Here is a 23,346-nt window from a genome sequence, read left to right as displayed (position 1 = left end):
CATGTATGGAAGGGCAGAATGGAGGAGGCAAAAGAAGAGGCCAGCTTCTAAACTCTGAACAGAACCACCCTGTTAACCTGATGCTTACACTTGTCCTGTCCCTGGGTAGTAATAGAAATGGGAGGTGGGGAAGGGGTTTCAGGAGAGAGGGCAGTGAGGAACCACAGAAATTTAGAGACTGAAATCACATTCACAGCAACTCAGTGTCTCTTCCTTCTTCCCAGCTTATTCACAGGTGGACATAACCTATGGAGTAATTTTGTCTTGGCCCTTAGCCTCGTGGAGTGCATGCCCCCTGTCCAGAGACCTGGTAGGAGCGTTGGTACTGCCCAGGTCGGCTTCTGTTTTTTCTGGAGAGGAACTCAGGTCAGAGGTAGTGTGTTGGTGCAGGTTGTGTCTTCTGCCGGAGAGGGAAAAAGTCAAATGTGAAACACCCCAAGTGAGAAGTGGCTGAAAAAGTTTAACTGTGTGCTAATAGATATTTTGAAAAGAGGAACTCTAATATTTGTTGGAAATATGACCTCTCTTATACTCTCTTCACTTCTGCACAGTTAGTTCTCTATAGAGTTATATTTATTTTATAGTGGAAACCAATAATAACAGACACCCACCCCACTGTGGAGAAAAGCAATAGAACTCCAGAGTTTGAGAGAACATACAATTTTGATTACTCCAGAGTCTCCGGATGGCTCTCCTTCAACTAGGAATGTGATCATCACACTATATGCCCAACTCCTGGGGGAACGAAATCATCAACAAAACATTTTCGAGTTTTAAAGGCAAAAATCATAGTTTCGGGGAAAAATGGCTGTTATAACACCAAACTGTTTCTCTAAGGTGGTTTCATTAGCTTGGTTGTAACATCTAAATAGTTAAGAGATGGTTTCTGGAAAATTCTCTGTGCAATAGTCCCAGATTTCTTGCTGTCCAGTCCCCTTCCCCCTTTTCTGCAAGGTGTTAGAAGACACTTTCTCCTTCTCCAGCTCCCAGCCCGTTATTACTTGGTCCCCCAGTTCAATCTCTTGGCCTCCATTTTAGCATCTACTTTAGGGGACCCAAATAACACATGGTACTGTGAGTGGTCTAAGATAACAGGCGGTAAGATTAAGTTTTAAACACATCTAATGCATTTTCATCCCCAAGTTCCTGAGCTGATGCATTTTTTCTCCTGGAGTGGGCAGGGTGTGGAGTGGGGGTCCGGGGGTATTAACCCTCTTACCCATGTGGAAATAAACAAAGACCACTCAGATGACAACAGAGTCTATTTATTCAGAGCTTGCCGTAGCAAGGGAGCCAGCCGCCATCATTTGCGGAGAAACTCAAAGGCAGATAGAAAAGGAGGAAAGCTGTATAATGAAAAATAAAAATAAATAATAAATAAATAAATAAACGAATGAATGAATAAATAAATAAGTAAGTAAGTAAGTAAATAATAAATAAATAAGAAAGAGGGGGCTTCAGGTCTGCCCTGCTTGGATGATGTGGCATGTGGAAGCTGAGGCAGACTAGCTAACTAAAAGTGAGGCCTGTTATATGATTGGTTGGGGTAACATACTTGAGTTTCTCTGGTTGATCTGAGTTGGAAGCAGAAGCGAGGAAGGAGTGAAGCTGGTCCTAACCATTCCAAGTCAGTTGCTACAAAGGTTGTGGATTAGCTTCCTGGGCTGGTTGCTGCAGAAATGGTGGTGTCCTCTTTGTTCTGGCCACCATCTGCTTGTTCACTCTGTCGCTCACCAGGGTGGCTCTCGTGGGCTCCTTAGGGGCTGCAACAGCTGCACTTGGCACTCTCTCTTGTTGTTGGTGCCCTTTACCCCACATGCCTCCCTGCTGCCCTCCAGAAGTGGATTTTGAAGGTGCCAGAATGTAAGACTGAATAAGCAGTAATTCATTGACTTGGGAGGACCTTTTCAGAACACAGGATTTAAAACCCTAGCCAGTAGCCCAGGGGATGGGGTGAACCATACCTAGGGTGGCTCTGACAAGTCTGGAGAAAGCGATGGCCAAAGGCAAGTGAAGCGGAAGTGCCCGAGTCTCCCTGGTAGAAGACAGAAGTGGAGAGAGATACATTCAAGGGTTATGGGAGGGTCCAGAGGACACATCACCTGCCAAGACCATGAGGACTGTGCTGCTGAGAGGGACATTAGCACGTTCAATGGCAGCTCTCTGCAGGCTGGAGCTTTTGACAGGAGAAGGGGTCACAGAACTGGGCTCATTCCCTTATCCAAGGGAATCCTAGAGTGATAGAGACCAGGTGGTAGGTTCTAAGTGCCAGAAGCCCAGGGGCTGCAACTGAGCGCCCATAATGACTCTCAAGGTCAGAGGGGCATCCAAGGGGCCTTGACCCACAGATATATGGTCAGTTGAACTTGGCATCCTAAAGGGGAAACACAAATGGGCAGCCAGTGAAGGTGCTGCTTAACATCTACCAACAGAAAAGGCAAACGTGGAGATGCAGAAGTTTGATGGTGGTTGACACAGTAAAAATCATGGTTGCTTGTTCGGTTCCTGAACTCATGCCAATTTTTTTTGTCTTCATAGACTTTATTTTGTAGAGCAGTTTTAGGTTTACAGAGAATTGCACATTGCAGAGGAACTAGAGAGTTCTCAGATCCCCTCTTTCCCCTACCCCATAATGTCACGTCTCCACTGTTACAGGACTGTATAGAACAGTTTCAGCACCCTGTAAATAAATTCTCTACTCCATCAATTCATTCCTGCCTTTCTTCCGTCCCTGGAACCCCTGGCAACCACTGATCTTTTATTATCTCCACAGTGTTGCCTTTTCCAAGATGTATTATAGTCAGAATCAAAGAGTGTATAGCTTTAGATTTGCTTCTTTTATTTAGAATAAGCATTCAGTTTCTTCTGTGTCTCTACAGGCTTGATAGTTTATCTCTTCTTATTCCTTGATAATGTTCCATTGTATGGATGTAATACAATTTGTTTATCCATTCAGCTATTGAAGGACATCTTGATTATTTCCAGTTTTTGGTGATTATAAAGTGCTCTAAATATTTATGTGAAGGAGTTGTGTGGACAGTTTTCAACTAATTTGGTTAAACACCAAGGAGTGCGATTGTTGCATCATATGGTAAGAGTATGTTTAGTTTTTTAAGAAACTGCCAAACTGTCTTTCAAAGTGACTATCATTTTGGATTCCCACTGGCAGGGAATGAGATTTCCTGCTGTTTCGGATTTTAGCCATTTTAATAGGTATGTAGTATTATATTATTATTTTAATTTGCATTTCTCTGAACACATTATGTTGATCATCTTTTCATATGCTTATTTGCCACCTGTATATCTTCTTAGGTGAGGTGTCTGTTCATGTTTTTTGTCATTAAAATTTTTTTCTAGCTTTATGGTAATAAAATTGACGTAACATCATGTAAGTTTGAGATATGGAATGCGTTGATTTATTTATATATTGCAAAATGATTACCACTATAGCATTAGCTAACACCTCCATCATGTCACATAATTACCATTTCTTTTTTTGTGGTAAGAAGATTGAAATTCTACTTTCTTAGCAACTTTCAAGTATATAATGCTATTAACTATAATCGCCAAACTGTACATCAGATTGTCAGAAATTATTTTTCTTATAACTGGATATTTGTACTGTCTGACCAGCATCTCTCCATTTCTCTTACCCCACAGCCTCCGGTAACCACCATTCTACTCTGTTTCTATGAGTTTGGCTTTTTTAGATTCCACATATAAGCGATATACAGTATTTGTCTTTCTTTGTCTAACTTATTTCACTTAGCATAATGCCTTCAAGGTCCATGTTGTTGCAAATGACAGGATTTCCTTCCTTTTCCATGGCTATAATAATATCCTATTATTATACATACTACATCTTCTTTATTCTTCTATCTGTTGACAGACACTGAGGTAGTTTCCATATCTTGGATATTGGGATAATGCTTAAATGAACATGGGAGAGCAAATAGCTCTTCAATATCTTGTTTTCATTTCCTTTGGATACATTTCCAGAAGTGGGATTACTGGATGATATGGTGTTTCTATTTTTAATTTTTTGAGGAACCTCCATACTTTTTTCCACAGTGACTGCACCAGTTTGCATTCCTACCAACAGTATAGAAGGGTTCTCTTCTTTCCACAACCTCACCAACACTTATCTCTTGTCTTTTTGATAATAGCCATTCTAATAGTGTGAGGTGATATCTCATTATGGTTTTGATTTGCATTTCTTTGATGATTAGTGATGCTGAGTACTTTTTCATATACCTGTTGACATTTGTACATCTTTGGGAAAATGCCTATTTAGTTCTTTTACCCATTTTTAATTGGATTGTTGTTTGTTTTGATATTGAATTGTATGGGTTCTTCACATATTTTGAATATTAACTCCTTATCCTATATATGTTTTGCAAATATTTTCTCCTATTTGCTTTTTTTTAAGATTTTATTTATTTACTTTAGAGAGAGCACATGTGAGTGGGGGGAGGGGCAGAGGAAGAGGGAGAGAGAGAATCTCAAGCAGACTCCATGCTGAGCACAGAGCCTGACGTGGGGCTCCATCTCAGGACCCTGAGATCATTACTTGAGCTGAAATCAAGAGTCAGCTGCCTTACCGACTGAGCCACCCAGGTGCCCCTCCTTTGCTTTTTAGAAGCTTTTTAGTTTGAGGTAGTTCCTTTGTTTATTTTGTTTTTGTTGCCTTTGCTTTTAGTGTCAAATCCAAAAAAATCACTGCCAAGATTGATGTTAAGGATTGTACCCCTATGCTTTCTTCTAGAAGTTGTCTGGTTTTGGGTCTTACATTCAAGTCTTTTTTTTTTTTTTTAAGATTTTATTTACTTATTTGACAGAGAGAGAGAGAGAGCACAAACAGGGGAACAGCAGAGGGAGAGGGAGAAGCATGCTCCCCACCGAGTAGGAAGCCCAATGCGGGGCTTGATCCCAGGACCCTGGGATCATGACCTGAGCCAAAGGCAGATGCTTAACCATCTGAACCATCCAGGTGCCCCTACGTTCAAGTCTTTAATCCATTTTCCTGTTGCCCATTTTTGAATTGGATTATTTAATTTTTCATTGTTTAATTTTAATAATTCTTAGTTTGGATACAAGTTCTTTATCATTTATGTGTTTTGCAAAGATTTTCTCCCAGTCTGTGGCTTGTCTTTTTATTCTCTTAAAAGAGTCTTTCAGAGAGAATAAGTTTTTAATTTTAATTAAATCAAACATATCTATATTTTTCTTTCTTGCATAGTGCTTTGGATTTTGGGTATTAAAAATCATTGCCAAAGCATCTGGTTGGCTCAGTTGGTAGAGCATGTGACTCTTGATCTTGGGGACATGAGTTCAAGTCCCATGTTGGGTGTAGAGATTACTTAAAAAAAAAAAAAGAGCCATTGCCAAACCTTAGGTCATCTGGATTTTCCCTGTATTATTTTTTTGAAATTTTATATTTAAGCTTTTTACAGTTATATTTATGACCTATTTTGAGTTAATTTTTGTGAAAAGTCAAAAAAAAGTCTTTGTGTTTATATTAATAATTTTTTGCATGTAGATGTTTAGTGGTCCCAGTACCATTTCTTGGGAAGGTTATCCTTTATTCAGTTGCCTTTGCCCCTTTGTCAAAAATCAGGTGACTGTATTTTTGTGGGTCTATTTCTGGACTCTATTCTGTTCCATTGATCTTTTTGGATCTATAGCTACCTTCTTTCACCAGTACACACTGTCTTGATTACTGTAGCTTCATACTAATTTTTGAAGTACTATCAGTCTTCTGACATAGTTCTCCTTCCTCAGTATTGTGCTGGCTATTCTGGGTCTCTGCCTTTGCATATGAATTTTAGAGTCACTCTCGGGGTAAAATAACTCACTGGAATTTTGATGGGGATTGGGTTAAATCTGTACATCAAATTGGGCAGAACTGTCAACTTAACATTAAATATTCCAATCCATAATCATAAGATATCTCTCTAATTATTTAGGTTTTCTTTTATTTCTTTCATCAGAATTTTATAGGTTTCCTCATGTTTCTCTTGTACATATCTTGTTAGATTTAGACTGATACCTATGTGTATTTCATTTTTGGGGTACTAATAAAAGTAGTTTTTTATTTTAAATGTCAAATTTTATTGTTTATTCCTGGCATACAGGAAAACAGTGTTTTGTATATTAACTTTGTATCCTGTAACCTTGCTGTGATCATTTAGTTTCAGGATTTTTTGTGTGATTTTTAAAGATATTCTACATAGAAAATTTCATCATCTGTGAACATGACAGTTTTATTTCTTCCTTCCCAATCTGTCTTTTCTTTTCTTGTCTTACTGCATTAGCTAGAACTTCCAGTATGAGGTTGAATAGAAATGACAAGAGGGGACATCCTTTTCTTGTTTCTCATCTTTGGGAGAAAACATCTAGTTTCTCACCATTAAGTATGATATTAGTTGTAGATTTTGGTAGATATGCTTTATCAAGTTGATAATTCTCCTCTGTTCTTAGTTTTCTTAGAGTTTTTACTATAAATCAGTGTTGAATTTTGCCCAATGCTTTTTCTACATCAGTTGATATGATTATATGATTTTCATTCTTCAGACTATTGATGTGATGGATTACATTTATTGATTTTGAATGTTGAACTAGTTTTACATACCTGGAATAATTCTCACCTGGACATGATATATAATTGTTTTTATACATTGATGGATTTTATTTGCTAATAGTTTGTTGAGGATTTTTACATCTAAGTTCATGAGAGATATTGGTTTGAAATGTCTTTTAATGTCTGTCTGGTTTTAGTATTAGGGTAATGCTGTCTTCATGAAATGAGTTAGGAGGTATTTCATCTGTTTCTATTTTCTGGAAGAGATTGTAGAGTAATGGAATTATTTCTTCCTTAAATGTTTGGTACCGTTCACCAATGTTATCATCTGGGCCTGGTACTTTCTGATTGGAAGGTTATTAGTTGTCAATTGAATTTCCTTATTAAATATAGGCCTGAATTGAGCGAATTTTCATATCTGGGACCCATCGACTGAAAAAGTGTTCAGGTCCCTGGGAAGAATAGTTCTGCAACACCATGAAAAATACAGATTGTGATTATTTTCCAAGCTTTTTCCCAAAGCTTCCATGATCATTTACTTGAGTATACTTTATATTGGGTATATTAGGTCCTTCAAGAAGTAGACTCCAAGACAGGATTGTGATTTTGGAATCTGTGAGTTATTCCTAGAAATTCCTTCTAAAGTTTACCCCTTCAGACCCTGCATATTATTTTGAAACTATCGAAAAGCTGATAATAAATTACTTTCTGCTTAACCCATTGAAATACTTTCTATTGTTGGCTACTGAATCTTAATTGATAATATACTTGTTCACAAGGATGGTTGCCAAGTGCAGTTTTTTTAAAGATTTTGTGTATTTATTTGAGGGAGAAAGAGTGTGTGCACAAGCAGCGGGGGAGGGGCAGAGGGAGAGGGACAAGCAGACTCCCCACTGAGCAGGGAGCCAGATAACACAGGGCTTGATCCCAGGACCTGGAGATCATGACCTGAGCCGAAGGCAGATGCTTAATCGACTGAGCCACCCAGGTGCCCTACCAACTGCAGTTTCTAAAAGAAACTACATCAAGGGTGGGGTAATTGACCTGATTGGGGTTTAAAGCAGTGAAAATCCTGTTAGCATTTGTCACAGTATTTTGTGGCAAAGAGTGGTAAAATTTCATCTGTGTCAATATGGACCGAGGGGCATATTGAAGGTGAAGCTTTCGCAGATTAGGTTGCTGCTGTGAAAACCATTGTGGTTGAGAATGAAGAATTCAAGAATTGTAGCATCGGCTGGGTAAAATTCTTGAAAAAAATGACAGACTCAGGCTATTAAATCTTGGGGGAAGGCATGGTCAGAGGACCAGGAAACTTTATGGTTCCCTAAAATAACCTTTGTTGGTATTGTTGTTGTTGTTATAGACTGAGTTTGTTTTTGCAATTTGATTTAAAATGTAGTTTGAATTCAAAGACTCCTTATGCCTCTTGTGGAAAAGTGAGGGCATTGTTTATGAGAGTGTGGGATCCTAAGAATTGGAATGGGGAATTGGGGAGCATTTGGATGACTGCAAATACCTCTAATCCCTGATATCCCTGCTTCCAGCTTCCCTTGATAAAAGAAGTAGCTCTTCCTCCTCTGATAAGCATGATTCTATCTTCTCTGGAAATATGCGATCACCTCAATTGTGCATGCAAGTTTTCCACATGCCTCATTCTGACCATCCTCATTCTGAACTATAAGCAGATCTGTGAAGAGCAAACCAACAGAAAAAGGATTTGCAATTAGCTGCTAAGTCATATCAGTAGAAAATGGGGGATGTGTGTAGAAATAAAGAACCTGGTTCAGGTAAGAAGAAATATAATTTTAAATTGGGTTGAAGATTTCTTTATTTTTGATCATTTAGAGTAGGTTCTATGTAGTCGCTCAGTTCAACTGACTGAGATCTAGATTTATTCATTAAATGAATTTGAGATGCTAATAATGAAGAGGCAGAAATTTAAGACTTAGGAAAATAGGAATGTTGGAGTGGATTGTTTGCTAACCAATACCAAATGGTAACCAAAAGAATTTTTGGTGTAGTTTGTTTATTCTTCTCCTATTCTATATAAACTGAGATGGCCTAGAAGACCATGTGTAATAAAACATTTAGAAGTAGTTTGTTGAGGAGAGTGTTGGCGTTCTTATGAAATGCTGTAATGGCTGACCTATTCAGACCTCACATGAAGTGGAGATGATGCTGTCTCAAAGTGAAGCTGGCCAGTAACAAAATGTAATTGTTAGAGGCAAGTGTAGCATGATTACTATAATATTATCATAGTAGTCAGCAAAGCCAGGTGCTTTAGGGACCTTTGGTGGTGGCTAATGGAACTTGAGATCCATAGCAATAAAAGAGGTAGGCCACTAATGAAAATCCTACATGGCTTGATAGAAAAACAAAAAAAAAACCTCTTCTGGGTTGGGTGACTATGCTGTTTGATGGTAATAGTTCACTGGAAAATGGGAAATACTCAGATGCTGGTTCTATGCTGATTAATTCCTGGATATCCAGAAAATCACCATGGTTCTCTTGGTCAGAGGTGGGACATATGAAGGTTAGGTGATGAATGGAACTTAGGTCCAAGTCCACCTCTGAGTGGCTCACAGATTCTACAAAACCATTCTGTGGTTGCTTTTCTATTGGTGAATGGGTAATTGGAATAGATATACTCAGTGTTTGGTAGTATCTTCACACTGATTACTGATCCATTAAATGAGTTCCATTATGGGAGTGTGTCAGTACGCCCTCAAAACCATCCCCAGGTTCCATGATTTGCTAGAGGGACTCACAGGACTCAGCATATAGTTGTACTTATGGCAAAGATTTATTACAGTGAAGGGATACAGAGCAAGATCAATAATGGGAAAAGGTACATGTGGCAATGTCTAGGGGAAACCAGGGGCACACTTCCAGAGTCTTCTCCCCCAGTGGAGTCACACAGGACACACTTTATTACAGCAATGAGTTGTGACAATCAGGGGAGATCCTAAGATACTCAGTGCCTTGGATTTTTTTATTGGCAGTTGGTCATGTAGATAGTTTCTGCCTGGCACATATTAAAATTCTAGACCCCAGAAGGAAAGAAGGTATTCAGCATAAACTAGATTTTTGTTTGCACAAACAGTTTAAGTATAGTGACCTACTCTTAATCAGTTAGAATGGTGGGAACTGGTTGTCCCAGATGCCAGCCAAGGGCCAACATTGAAAGTCTGGCTTTTGAAGGATATTAGCCAGTCCTGCTCTTTCTTCATAGGTAAGAATAAACACCCCCCAACCTCTGGGGGAATTACAGAGATGGGTGCCACCATGGGCACTAATTCCTGTCCATTAACCTGACCTGCCTTTTTGTCCTTTGCAGGGGTGGATGAGTCTTGGAAAATAATGGATGATTATTGAAAGTATAACCAGCTCAGGATTCTGATAACAGTGCTCTTTCAGATGTAGTTTCTTTACTGAGCAAGTCCACAAAGCTCTGCGTAGTTCTGTATGTGGAAAAAATATTTGTTTTCTCTATTCCAATGAGCAGAGAACTCTAGAAATATTTTGTTTTCAGTTAAGAGGGACAACAGTATGCCTTTGCTGTTGTGCTTTGGAACACGATCAACTCACTTGCCCCTGGTCATATATGGTCTGTAGATGCCTGAATTGTCTCGCCCTTGTATAGGACATCATGTTTATCCACTACAGACATGGTGGTAATCTGACATAATTTGGTAAGCACAGGTTAGCAGATTTTTTTTTAAAGATTTTATTTATTTATTTGACAGAGACAGAGATAGCGAGAGAGGGAACACAAGCAGGGGGAGTGGGAGAGGGAGAAGCAGGCTTCCTGCCGAGCAGGGAGCCCAATGTGAGGCTTGATCCCAGGACACTGGGATCATGACCTGAGCCGAAGACAGACGCTTAACGACTGAGCCATCCAGGAGCCCCCAGGTTAGCAGATTTTTAAAAATGCTTTGGAGAAGTTCATATATGGCAGAGGTTGGGTAATAAACCTGATAGATATACAGAGTTCGAATGCATTCATGAAGTTACTTGGAATAAAGAAAGATAACTCTCAGAGTGAGAGAAAATTTGCCTTGTCTTGCATCTTATACCTCTAAGAAAGATACAGAAAACCTGGTTGGCTTGTTTGAGTTTCAGATGCAAGCTATGCGTAAAACAAAACAGAAACCTGTGTGGTACCTAATATGAGGCAGTGTTTTGAGTCTGTTAAGACTTCAGTGCAAGGATCTGTGGACATTTAGTCAGCTTGATAAAAGTATGTCCTACTCTGTCAGAGAATCACATTATAGGTCCCAATCATTTTGGAGTAAAGCCAGCAAAATAAGTATTCTTCCCTTGAGAAATAGCTATTGGGCACAGATTAAGACTGAATTCCTGACCATGAGACAATGACCCTGCAACCTGAGCTGCTTGAAATAAGTTGAATGTGATATAATTTGAGTGTGCCAAGCAACAGAATTCTGTCATCAGCGGAAGCAGTATATACAAGACCAAAATTGAGTAGGGCCTGTAGTCTCAGATAAATGCCACAAGCAGATGGCTCATACTCCCAGGGCATCTGTTCACATGCCGTATCATATATATATATACATATATATATATGTATATATATATATATATGTATATATATGGTGAATATATATATATATATATGTATATATATGGTGAATATATATATATATATATTTTTTAATTTTCACCTTTTTTTTTTAAATAAATTTTTATTTCTGATTTTTCACTGAACGTCATTGCCAGCAGAGAAAGTCATCTGGGTAACACTGAGTCTTTGAAATATACTGAAATTAGTTTTATGAATATTTTATTTCCATGTATTCTTGTTGGGTGCCAAATTTAGAATATATCCATTACTTAGGGCCTGTCAAAAACAAACTCCCTCAGTTTTTAACCATTTCAAAATTATCTTATCCCCTACCCTGAATAAACAAACATTCAGGTCACCACTAAATCTAAGTTTACTGTGTTTTTTTTATAGTTTTTGAAAACACTATTCCATTATCTTACTTTTGCTCCATAGGCCACTATCTTGCTTATATTGTTGCTGTTGAAAAGTTAACTGCCAGTCTAAATAACATGCCTTTGTAGATATGTTTTGTCTCTCTAATTGATTTTAAGAACTTCACTTCTCTTTGGAATTCTTCAGTTTAATTACAAAGTATCTAGCTTAATATATTTTTAATTTATCCTGAGCCCTGATTCTTAGAGTTCATGACCTTTTTCATTTCTGAAAAATTTTCATTTCAAGTACTGTATCCCACATTTTCTTTTATTTCCCCTATATGGTTCACTTAGTCATGTGTTGGACCCTATCATTTATCTTCCAGGTTCTTAAACTATGTTTTTTTTTTTCATGTTTGTGTACATCTCTTTGTTGCATTTTGTATATTTTCTCATAAATATCTTCCAATTCATTGAATTCTATATGCACTTCTGTTTTTTGTCTTTTTTCCTATTTATACCATCTACATTGTTTTCATTTTGAATGGTTATGTTTTCCTGATCACTTTTACAAAATCATGCTTGGTCTCTTCTTCCTTGTGCTTATTTTAAAAATTTAATCTTTTATATATTTGATACATAAATTTTTTATATTCATTATCACATAATGCCAATGCATGAAATCCCTGGGTATCAATTGTGCCCTTGTTCTCATTTATTTGTGCTAGCTCTGATTCATAGAGGTGTGTTTGTCATTTGCCAGTTAATTTTTCACTGCGAGCCCTTATTTGGATGATCATAATCAATGGGAATCTTGACATGGCCTTACGAAGGTGCTAGGAATTTTTTTTCCTAGCAAATTCTTCCTCTGGCTTTGTGCAAAGACGTCAGTTCTAGTTTCTTATCTTATGCAGATCTAAATTCTTTTATTACCTTTCTCAGTTCCACTTTCAAGACTGGGGCTCTGGGTTGTTTTTTTCTGCAGAATAACTTCAATCTCTCCTCACTGTTCTTGCATCTTCTTTTGCATTAATTCTGGAATTGTTCTTTTTTTTTTTTTTTTTTTTTAAGTAGGCTCCATGCCCAGCATGTAGCCCAATGCAGAGCTTGAACTCATGACCATGAGATCAAGACCGTGAGATCAAGACCTGAGCTGATACCAAGATTTGGACACTTAACCCACTGAGCCACCCAGGTGGCCCTGGACTGGTTCTTAAAATATTATTCAGGATGGTTATTCAGTAATAAACTATTATGTTGGCTTTACTCCTCCCATCTCCCATTCAATTCTTGGGATTTGCTTTACATTTTGCAGCCTTGGGACTCAGTTATATATATATTTAAAAGCATTTTATATTCCACTTCTTTCCACATCTAACATTTTTATACTTTGTAAGTTGGCTTATATATTTTTATAGAAAATATGACCCGCTGTTTTTGCCAAACTAGAAGCAGTTTGTGTACATTTTTTGTAAATGTCTTATATCTCCTTTCTCATGTTGTACATTCTTTTATATCTGGACACTGTCTTATTCTTCATTGTATCTGTCCTATCTTCCTGAACCCATTCCCAGTGTCTAGCATAAATAGGTGTTCAGTCTTTAAAAAAGAAAGATAAAACAGTGTGTCTACTTGAAAATGAATTTGCTGTCACTTTTGAATATTTTGCTGTTTGGAAGTCTCAGAGATTTTTAAATGCCTCATAAAAATTATTGGCAATATAATTCAATTAAAATTATGTGATCATTTTTTTTTTTCTATCTTGGGTCATATCCAAGCTCCATCATTTAATACTCATGGGATCTTGGGGAACTGATTAATGATTTTTTTTAAAAGATTTTATTTATTTATTTGAGAGAGAGAATGAGACAGAGAGAGAGAGCACGAGATGGGGGAGGGTCAGAGGGAGAAGCAGACTCCCTGCCGAGCAGGGAGCCCGATGCGGGACTCGATCCAGGGACTCCAGGATCATGACCTGAGCCGAAGGCAGTCGCTTAACCAACTGAGCCACCCAGGAGCCCTGATTAATGATTTTTAAAGCATAAGTAGAGAATAGCACAGGAGGGTGTTTTGGACATAATGAGACAATATGTATGAAGCACCTAGCACAGTGTTAGAACATTGAGATCTACAAGGCATTTTTCCCTTCCTCAGAAAACCCGGTAAAGAGAACACTAGTTGCTATCAGTATCTATTTATTCCTTGTCCCTTTTGGTGCACATAGAGAAAAAGTGATAAAGAAATTATCAATTGAAAATAATTTTATTTTTTGGCAACAAAATATAAATTTGCCTTATTAAATATAATGCTACTGGATTATACTGATTTACTTTGGGTGATTCCAGTTCATTTCTTGTCTAAATGATGAATACCACTTGAAACAGTATATGGTAATGTTATCTTTAGTAGGCAGTAACAGTTAATAAAGGAGTTTCCCAGCCAAAACGAGGCAATAAACAGCTATGACAGCAAGAAAATATGTGATTTTTTTTCTAAATGGAAAATAGTGAACATATAGAGTGTTATGGGTCCTGAGTTCAGAATCAGGATATAAAAGGAATGTTTCAGGGTTTGCATGTCTCTTTACACTGTTGCTTTCCTTCCCTCTTCCCCTTTTGTCTCCTTTTCTTCCTCCTTCTTTATTCCTCTATTTTTCACTCTCTCCCTTCTACCCACCTGACTGAAGGATGGAAAACAAGTGTGGGTAGCAACAACATCTGGTTTGGGGTGTGTCTGAGATGAGAATTGATAGTCTTTAACTGAAATATAGACTGCAGAAGACTGGATGATTGATAGGTAGAGAGGGTGAGAATAGTCCAAGAACACTGTATAATTTCCTGGCATGGGATGGAAGAAGGTGCACTTCATTGAAATATGAGCTGGTTGGGTGGGTGGGGGAAGGGAAGGATGGTTTAGTTTTGGAGATTTAGAGTGTCCGTCTATGTGGGGTGTGTGTGTGTGTGTGTGTGTGTGTGTGTGTGCATGTGTGTGCTCAGAAAGAAGACTTACAATATAGATTTGAGGAATATATCCTATCAGGACTTCAGATACAGATTTGGGACAATATGTAGATAATACTCAGAATCATGAGAGTGAAGAAAAAGCCTAGGAAAAAAAGTATAATCTGGGCAGAGAGAAGGATTAACATGGAACTATGAGGATAATCAACATTTAAGGGACACATAAAGGAGAGAAGTAGGTTAGGTATGATTAATATTCATTCATAAAACAGAGGTAAGGAGAAGAAATATTTTTGAAATTGGAGTAAAGCACAGAGCAATGAAACGCCAGATTATATGGAGAGCTCAATGAAAGGGCAAAATTATGGATTTTCCTCCCAGGATCTTGAATGCCCATACTTTAGACCTTTATATATATATATAGTGGGTCCTTTTTCTAGAATATGGAGAAAATCTTACTTTCCTAACATTTTTATTAAATGTTTAGATGCATCCCTGTCCGGGATCTATGGTCCTGATTTTCACTCTACATTCCCCAATTAATTCTTATAGTCTCATGGGGTGTCTTGTTTCTTGCCATTATATTGCAGAAATGAAAAGAAAATAGTTGAAAAAGAACTTTGATATGCCTTCAAGAAATAAAATATAAAAGAATATTTTGAGTGTTCAACTTCACATAATTTCTATGATTATGCAGCTTCATAGAATTTTATTATGAATACATCAGTGTGTCCTGAACTTCAGTATACTGTTCATTCTCAATATGCATTCTGAAATCATATTTCAGTTGTAGAAGCAAATTAATATGAATTGACAAGAGGATCAGTGTGCTGTAGAAGAAAGAACACTGCCCTCGGCAGTAGTAGGAAATTTGAATTGTAGTTTCTAATACCAAATTACTGTATTTTCTCATAAATACTCTTAACTTCTTTGGGCCCAAGTTATGTGATTTGTAAAACAATGACCTCCAATGTCCCTTCAACTTCTAAAATCCTATGGTTCTTGGGCGCCTGAGTGGCTTGGTCAGTTAAGCATCTGCCTTCGGCTCAGATCATGATCTCAGGGTCCTGGGATTGAGCTTTGTGTCAGGCTCCCTGCTCAGCAGGGAGTCTGCTTATCTCTCTCCCTCTGCCCCTCCCCCCCCACCCCCCGCTCATGCTCTCTCTCTCTGAAATAAATAAAAAAAGTCTTTAAAAATCCTATGGTACTCAATTTATCCAAACAAGCAATATGAGGTTTCTATTTAATAACTAAGGATACACATTTTGAACTCACAGAGAAATTCTAATAATTGGGTCTGAAATATTTGAATAAGTTTTAGCGACCACAATAATGTTCTAAATTACATGAATGTGATTAAGTAAGCACAGGAATTAATACAGAACATTGCTGTTACTTAAAACTTTACTGTGGTCCTCCCCCGGTCCCCCACCCCATTTATGTGCCTGCCCTTTGTTTCTTAAAATTTTCTTTCAGGAGATAGCATGATCATAAAGGCTTACATTGTTTAAATATGGTATACACAGGGCAATAAATATCCATGTTTAGCTATATACAGAAAAGGTGCAATTGCTCAAGTTAAATATTTTCTAAAGACACTCCTCTGAAAGAGTAAATTAACTGCTCTGGGAGTCATTTGTTAGGGTTGCAGATAGTTACCAAGCGTATCCAGTCATAAGAGGCAAATCTGGAAAAGAAAGGGTAGAGGAAAGAGAAAGGATGTTTCTAATTATGGATTCACCTATTACAACTGCCTGATCTCCCAGCGACCTATCAAGTGGTGCTCTTCTGCTTGGCCGAAATGTTAGCATTCCCAAGGAATGAAGCTTTTTGTTTCCTTTGGATTTCTTGTGTTTTCATCTCTGCATGGGTTCAGCAAGGAACAAAAGACTTTCAGTGTGGCAATGGGTTGTCCTTGCCTCCTGACAACGTGTGTGACTTCACAGATCAGTGTGGGGACAAGAGCGATGAACAGCAATGTAAGTGCTATTCTCCTTTGTCCAATTTCAGTTCCCTGGACACCTTCAAGTCAGGCGCTGATGGGTAGCCCAGGGAGATTTGGCTAGATACCTGGCCCTCGTGGATTTCATTTATACGCCTTTAATGTAAATCGGAAACTAAAATATACTTTTCAATAGAGATGGGTTCATAGACCAAAATTCCTCTAATTAAACAATATCAGATTGCTAAGATTCTAACTGGAAGGAACGTATTCTAAACTAGTTTTTACTGGTTATAAAGAAGGAAGTGAAATGCAGTCTTGTAGCTTTTAATGTATCAGGGAAGCAAAATTCCAAAGAAGCTCATGATTGAAGCTTTAAAATGCTGTGATGGAAATGATGAGCTTAAATTTGGAATCAATATGGAAATGTTTGAAGTGACTTTTAGGTTGCATGAATAGATTTGATTTTTGCCTATAGGACACTACCTTCCCCGTGAGTTGGTACCGACTGCCCACAGAGTACAACATGGGCTCGTAGCCTTTGATTCTGGGGTGCAGGAAACAGCACCAACTTAGGGGAGTGCAGGACCTAGATTTGGATCTTGCATAAACCATGTACTAATTGTGTGATCTTGAACGTCCATCTCATTAAAGAGGTTGTAAAGTGAGATAAATTGACTCTCAGCAGCGGGAAAATGCTCCATTGCTTACTGGTGTTATATGAAAAAGGAAACTGTTCACCAAGGCAAGACATGGGTAAAGACATGTATGTTTCTGTAGTTTCTCTTGCAATCTGACGTCCTGAAGGAATACTGCATTTCTAGTGGAATGAGGGCAATCACCTTTCACAAACATTTTCATACAATTAAGTGGGTTCATTGTTGTTTCATAGTAACTACTGGTTCAATTATCTGGAGGCACTAATTCTAGTATTTTAGAGCACCTTACTCAAACATATTTTCTAGTTTTTATTCAGATGCTATGTTAAGTTATGTTTATAGAATTTTTCATTTTCTTCTGCTAAAATAAGTTTCTATATATTCAGTTTTGCTATTGTTGGACTTCTACTTACATATTCAGTTGTTGTTACAGTAGAACAAGAACAGTGAATACTGAAAAATCTCTTCTCTGCAGAAGAAAACAAGCTATTGATTTGTTTCCCATAGTTTGGGATAGTGATCATGCCATTAGTAACTGTTAAATACAAAATGCAGCCGAAGACAGGGATTCATTTATATTTGTCCAATTTGCCCAGAGAGGCTGAATGTGGGTGTGCTGCCCTTTCTCTGACCTGTCTGGGAAAACCCTCGCTGTTCTTTGGTGAGCAGCAAAGAGGAACCACTTGGCTGGTTTGACAAGAAGTGCAAAGTCCCTTCCCTTATTAATCTCTGTGGAGCTTCCTTTAGCACGCTTGCTGTGATAACATGCATGGTCCTGCCTCAGGGAAAAGGTTAATGTGAAAGAAGGAGAAAGCTGCCGAGTGCAAAAGGTCTCGGCTGCATGAAAAATTCTAATAACTCGCGGCCGTGGAGGGAAACGAAGGAACAGATCTGCGAATAAACAGATTTCATTTTAAATGTTACATTAGGAGATCACCTTTTGGCTTTTTCACTTTTCATTTTCATTTCTGAGAACTTTCCACTTTGGTATTTTATTTAAAATGTGGACCATAACCTGTTGGTAAAATCGAGAATCACTTAGAAGTGTGAGTTTCTTTTGTACACCACAGGAGGGGGGAAATGTTGTGGAAGAATAATGATGGCCAAGCAATTTTTCTCATAAAAATTTGTGACGCTGAAACTTATGGGTGAGACTTTTTTTAAAAAAAGTTAACTTTATAATGATGTTAAAATAGTCCCTTTTTGAAAAAAAAATCAACCTGTGTCCCCTTTAAGCATCCAAATGGTGTGACCTTTAAAGAAATAGATTATTATGTTGACTTTTCGTAATGAAATTGGCCTAGTTGAAGTTGAATTTCAGATGCAACTGATTCTATTAATACGTTTTTGAGAATTTTCTTATTTTACATGATGGACCTCCTTTTCAGAATACTTGAACTTTTTGTTTTAACTCAGAATTTTTTTAAAGATGGGAGGTTTAGAAAGACAATCTTCACAATGAAATAAATTCTATTTATACACGATATTGAGCACTTAATATATAGTGATTAAGAAAAATAATTTTTAGGTATCACAACTGTTCGGTTCTAGTGTTGACAAGAATCCCTCTTCATTATAATTTATTGATATACTGAGCCAGGGAAATAAATGTTGTAGTCCTGGGTATCTTTTTAAAAAAATCATGTTCCAAGCATTGCGTTGTCTGCTTCCATGCTGATCCGCATTGCCCATTCTCCCTCATTCTCTTTGATTTGTATTTGTTTATTTTAATATCGGAGCCATTATAGCAAGTACAGAGAAAGTCTAGCTTCTCTCCTAGCAATTTCTCAAAATTATTGGATATGCAAAGGCTTTATTTTTACTTAAGAATAAAGACAGTAATCTTGCTTATATTGCTACCATTCAGATCCAAGTCAACTGGAAGATTATAAACTACTGTTGATACAGTGTTGAGATATATATCCCATGAAATGGACCCCCACTGTTGAAGTGTTGCCAGAAAATAAATATTCTTAGATAATTACTTTTGCATACCTGAAGTCAGTGTTACAATTAACTGTTACATACATTCACTTTTAGAGCTAACTCCTGATTCTAAAGAAAAAAAATATATTCTGTTAATCTGACACTTTTCTCTCCTACCTACCCATCACACTTAGGAACTTTCTGTTTGGTCTAGTATTTTTATAAGGAGATAAGAATCTATTTTATACTTTGATTTGATGGAATACATAAAATTTTGTGGTTTTACCTTATTTCTTTTGCAAACTTTTTGGATTTAGGAAGAAGAATTTTTTTCCAAAAAAGGTATTTACCTTTTTAGGTATTTACTTTGTATAAATCTAAATTTATATGTGAAAAACATAAAAATTACCTTAGAGGTGCATTCTCAAAATCTGAGAGGTGACAGTGTTTAATCAGGTGATGTTTAAGTACAAATGTTATTACTTCAATAGGATGACATGTCAACTACTTTAAAAAAGTAATTGATTCATTGAAGTACTTGAAGTTAAAGAATTAATAGACTGAAATGTGAGATTTCATGCACAATACTTACCTTACTACTACACTGTATGCAAAGTGTTTGATGTATATTTTCATGAAACAACTAAAAATCCTAAGCAACATGTCTCAGTTTGGGCTACCATAACAAATACCATGAAATGGGTGGCCTTTAATTCTCGTAGTCCTGGAAGCTGAAAAGTCTAGGATCAAAGTACTTGCAGATTTGGTGTCTGATGAGGGCCCTTCTCCTGGTTTGCAGGTAGCTGTTTTTTGGTTTTGGTTTTTGTTTTAAGATTTATTTACTTATTTGAGAGAGAGAGAGAGAGCACGTATGTGTACATAAGGGGAGTTGAGGGGCAGAGGGAGAGGGAGAGAGAGTCTCAAGCAGACTCCACGCTGAGCACAGAGCTGACCTAGGGCTCAATCTCATGACCCCAAGATCATGACCTGAGCAGAAACAAAGAGTCGGATGCTCAACCACCTAGGTGCCCCTGCAGATAGCTGTTTTTTCACTGTGTCCTCACATGGTGGGGAGAGAGCTTTGGCTTCTCTTCCTCCTCTATAAAGACCTTAATCCCATTATGAAGGTGTCCTACTCATGACTCAGTCACTTCTCAAAAGCCCCACCTCCAAATATCTTAACACTGGGGATTAAAGATTCAACATACGAATTTTGAAGGGACACAGATATTGAGTCCATAGCACAATAAAATTTAAGAAATCTAGTAATAAATATATAGAGCCTAGCTGAAGAAAATGATAAAAAATTACTGATGTATGGAAGAAAGACTCATGACAAGACTATTTCCTAATGGTGTGCTTCAGTAGTGTAAATATATACATTTTCACATTCATGAAATCAATCTAGTTAAATTCTAATATAGAGTATAACCAGGATAAATTTTGGAATTTATCTGGAAATCTGATTAAAGTGATTTTCAAGTTCATTCAGAAAAATGAGTGAGAACAGCTAGAAGAGGGGAGAAGAAAATGATTAATAATGGGAAATAACTTTTATTAGTAGATTCATAACAGGTATCATGTAAACTACTCCAACATTGTGAAAGTTCAAAATTAGAAAAGAATCTCATCACTAGAAATAGTAAGTTTCTATATATAAAACATATTAAGAAATATAACACAATATCTATAATATATTAAAAAAATAATGGTGGCATTCCAAGTCAGTTTATAGTACCTCCTATAAGCCAAGCACTGTTGAGAAATTTCCACAGAGTATTTCATTTAATTTTCACCGAACATCAAAATAATAAGAACTATTATTATTCCCAGTTTCCAGCTTGGTAAAGAGAGGCTCAGAATAAGTGAACTAAAATGCCAAAGGACACAGAGTTATTTAGTGGAGGAACTGGAATTCACAACCAGTTCTTTCTGATTCTGGAACCCTTAATTCTTTTTTTTTTTTTTAAAGATTTTATTTATTTATTTGAGAGGGAGAGAGGGAGAGTGGGAGAGAGAGAGAATGCATGAGCGGAAAGTGGGGGAGAAGCAGACTCCCCACTGAGCAAGGAGCCCAACACCCAGGCTTAATCCCAGGAACCGGAGATCATGACCTAAGCCGAAGGCAGACACTTACCCAACTGAGCCACCCAGGCGCACCCTGGAACCCTTAATTCTAACCACCATACAACACTAACTGTGTTTTTATTTGCAACAAATGAAGATGAGGCAATTTTATGGGATAAATTTCTTATTTACTCCACACATCAAAATTTCCAGAAGGTAAAGTGTTAAATGTAGAAAATAAAGCCCTAGTCTCTATTATTTTTGACAATAAATTTTGAAGTCAGGAAAAGTTTTTCTTTGCTTTGAGGTGTAATAAATCCTCAAAATATATTTGTTGAATGTTGGTATTGAATAAATATTTGGATGAGGAAGGGCCTTTTTATGCATTACATGAAAGGAAGAAAGTACGAAAATCAATCAAATTAGAATATGTAAAATAACAGTTTCAATGAATCAAAAACATTGTAAATAAAATGAAAGAGGAACAATGCTTTCAACATATTTGACAAATAGTTCCCTTCCAGGTAAATATATCAAATAAAGGATGCATTCTCTCATAGAAATATGGGTAAAAGTCCTGAAAAGGCAACTCACAAAACTTATAGAAAAGGAAAAAACCACAGATGATGAAGTGTTCAACTTCACTGTCAATCATATGTCACAGTCGAAAACCAAAAGCTCTCAATATTTTAAAAATTAAATACACATAAATTACAAAAAAGAATGCCCATGGTTGTGAAGGGCATGGGAAAATGAGCATTTTTATATACTGTAGGCAGGGGTGTTAATAAACTCTTACATTTTTGATAGTATCTTTGAAATATGAATAAAGATTTAAAAAGTGTTCATAACCTTTAACTAGTAATTTCACCTTTAGGAGTTTATTTTAGGAAAACATTTAGAAAGAGTTCATGTCAAAAGTCTCATCACAGCATTACTTAAGGTGGTGGAAATTGGAAATAATGTAATTTTATAATATTAGGTTAATGCTTAAATAAATTATGATACATCTATACTATGGACATCTGTGTAGCCATCTGTCATGATTTTTGGTGCTATTTAAAAGTGGGGAAAAGCTCATGATATATTGTCAAAGGAAAAATTATGATCACTGATCAATACATAAAATACTTAAAATACTTAAAAATAGAGTATGGCATTGCATATAAAATACTAGATAGAATAATGTCTAGGTGTTAGACTTACAAGTGACTTTTCTTTTTTGTATATATTTATATTTCAACTATTCCCAAATAACATCTGTTGTTTTTAAAATCAGAATAAAATGGCATTTTAAAATTAATAAATAGTTTTCTACTAGCTGCTCTATTGTGCTTATTGTAGAAATGAAAGCAAAGTCATATTAGACATGTAGGCCACATGATGCCAAACAGAATTCCTGTTCTCTCATTTGCTTTTTAATTTTTTCTCAAAACTCAACTGTGACATATGATTGACAGTGAAGTTGAACACTTCGTCATCTGTGACTGTTTCCCTTTCTTTAAGTTTTGTGAGTTGCCTTTTCAGCACTTTCACCCATATTTCTATGACAGAATGCATCTTTTATTTGATATATTTACCTGGAAGAAAACTATTTGTTAAATACATTGAAAGTATTGTTCCTCTTTTGTTTTATTTACAATGCTTTTGTTACACTGAAACTGTTATTTTATATATTCTAATTTACTGATTTTTGTATTTTCTTCTGCCTGGATATCACAGGCATAACTGCAGAGTTCACCAGAATATACAGTCACAGCTCTGCTGTGGGCTCCACTGGGGGTTGCAAACAATGAGATTATGAAGAATTATCTGCCCGTTGGATGATGGACATTAAGGAGGGCACGTGACGTGATGAGCCCTGGGTGTTGTACGCAACTGATGATTTTCTACATCTGAAACTAATGATGTACTATATGTTGGCCAATTGAATTTAAATTAAAATAAATAAATAAATAAATAAGAAAAGAAAAGGAGTGGAAGATACAGCCTTCCAGTTATGGAATGATAGATCATGGGAATAAAAGGGACAGCATAGGGAATATAATCAATGATATAACAGCGTTGTATGATGACAGATGGTAGATACACTTGTGAGCAAAGCATAATGTATATCATTATGTTGTACACCTGAAACTAATGTAACATTGTATGTCAACTATACTCAAATAAAAAAAAAAGTTTAACTAAAAAAAAGAATTATCTTAATTCTAAAAGTTGGAATTTGGGTCTGAATTTCTAGGTAAGCCCAGAGAAATCCCCATTTTGGGG

The 23,346-nt window shown here is 36.8% G+C and overlaps 1 protein-coding gene across 1 annotated transcript in view; it reads left to right on the top strand.

Moving 5' to 3' along the window:
• Positions 1-15,451: 15,451 nt before the first annotated feature.
• The window catches only part of MALRD1 (MAM and LDL receptor class A domain containing 1), a 794,826-nt gene continuing 786,931 nt past the window's right edge, over positions 15,452-23,346 (top strand). The window contains exons 1-2 of the mRNA XM_044915239.1: positions 15,452-15,503; positions 16,248-16,460. Of these exons, the coding sequence (XP_044771174.1) occupies positions 15,452-15,503; positions 16,248-16,460 (265 nt within the window). The remainder of the gene's footprint in view (positions 15,504-16,247; positions 16,461-23,346) is intronic.

The sequence above is a fragment of the Neomonachus schauinslandi genome, chromosome 5 (assembly GCF_002201575.2).
Source record: "Neomonachus schauinslandi chromosome 5, ASM220157v2, whole genome shotgun sequence".
Taxonomy (NCBI): domain Eukaryota; kingdom Metazoa; phylum Chordata; class Mammalia; order Carnivora; family Phocidae; genus Neomonachus; species Neomonachus schauinslandi.
The sequence above is the reverse complement of the archived record's forward strand: the minus strand, read 5'-3'. Positions and strand labels throughout refer to the sequence as shown.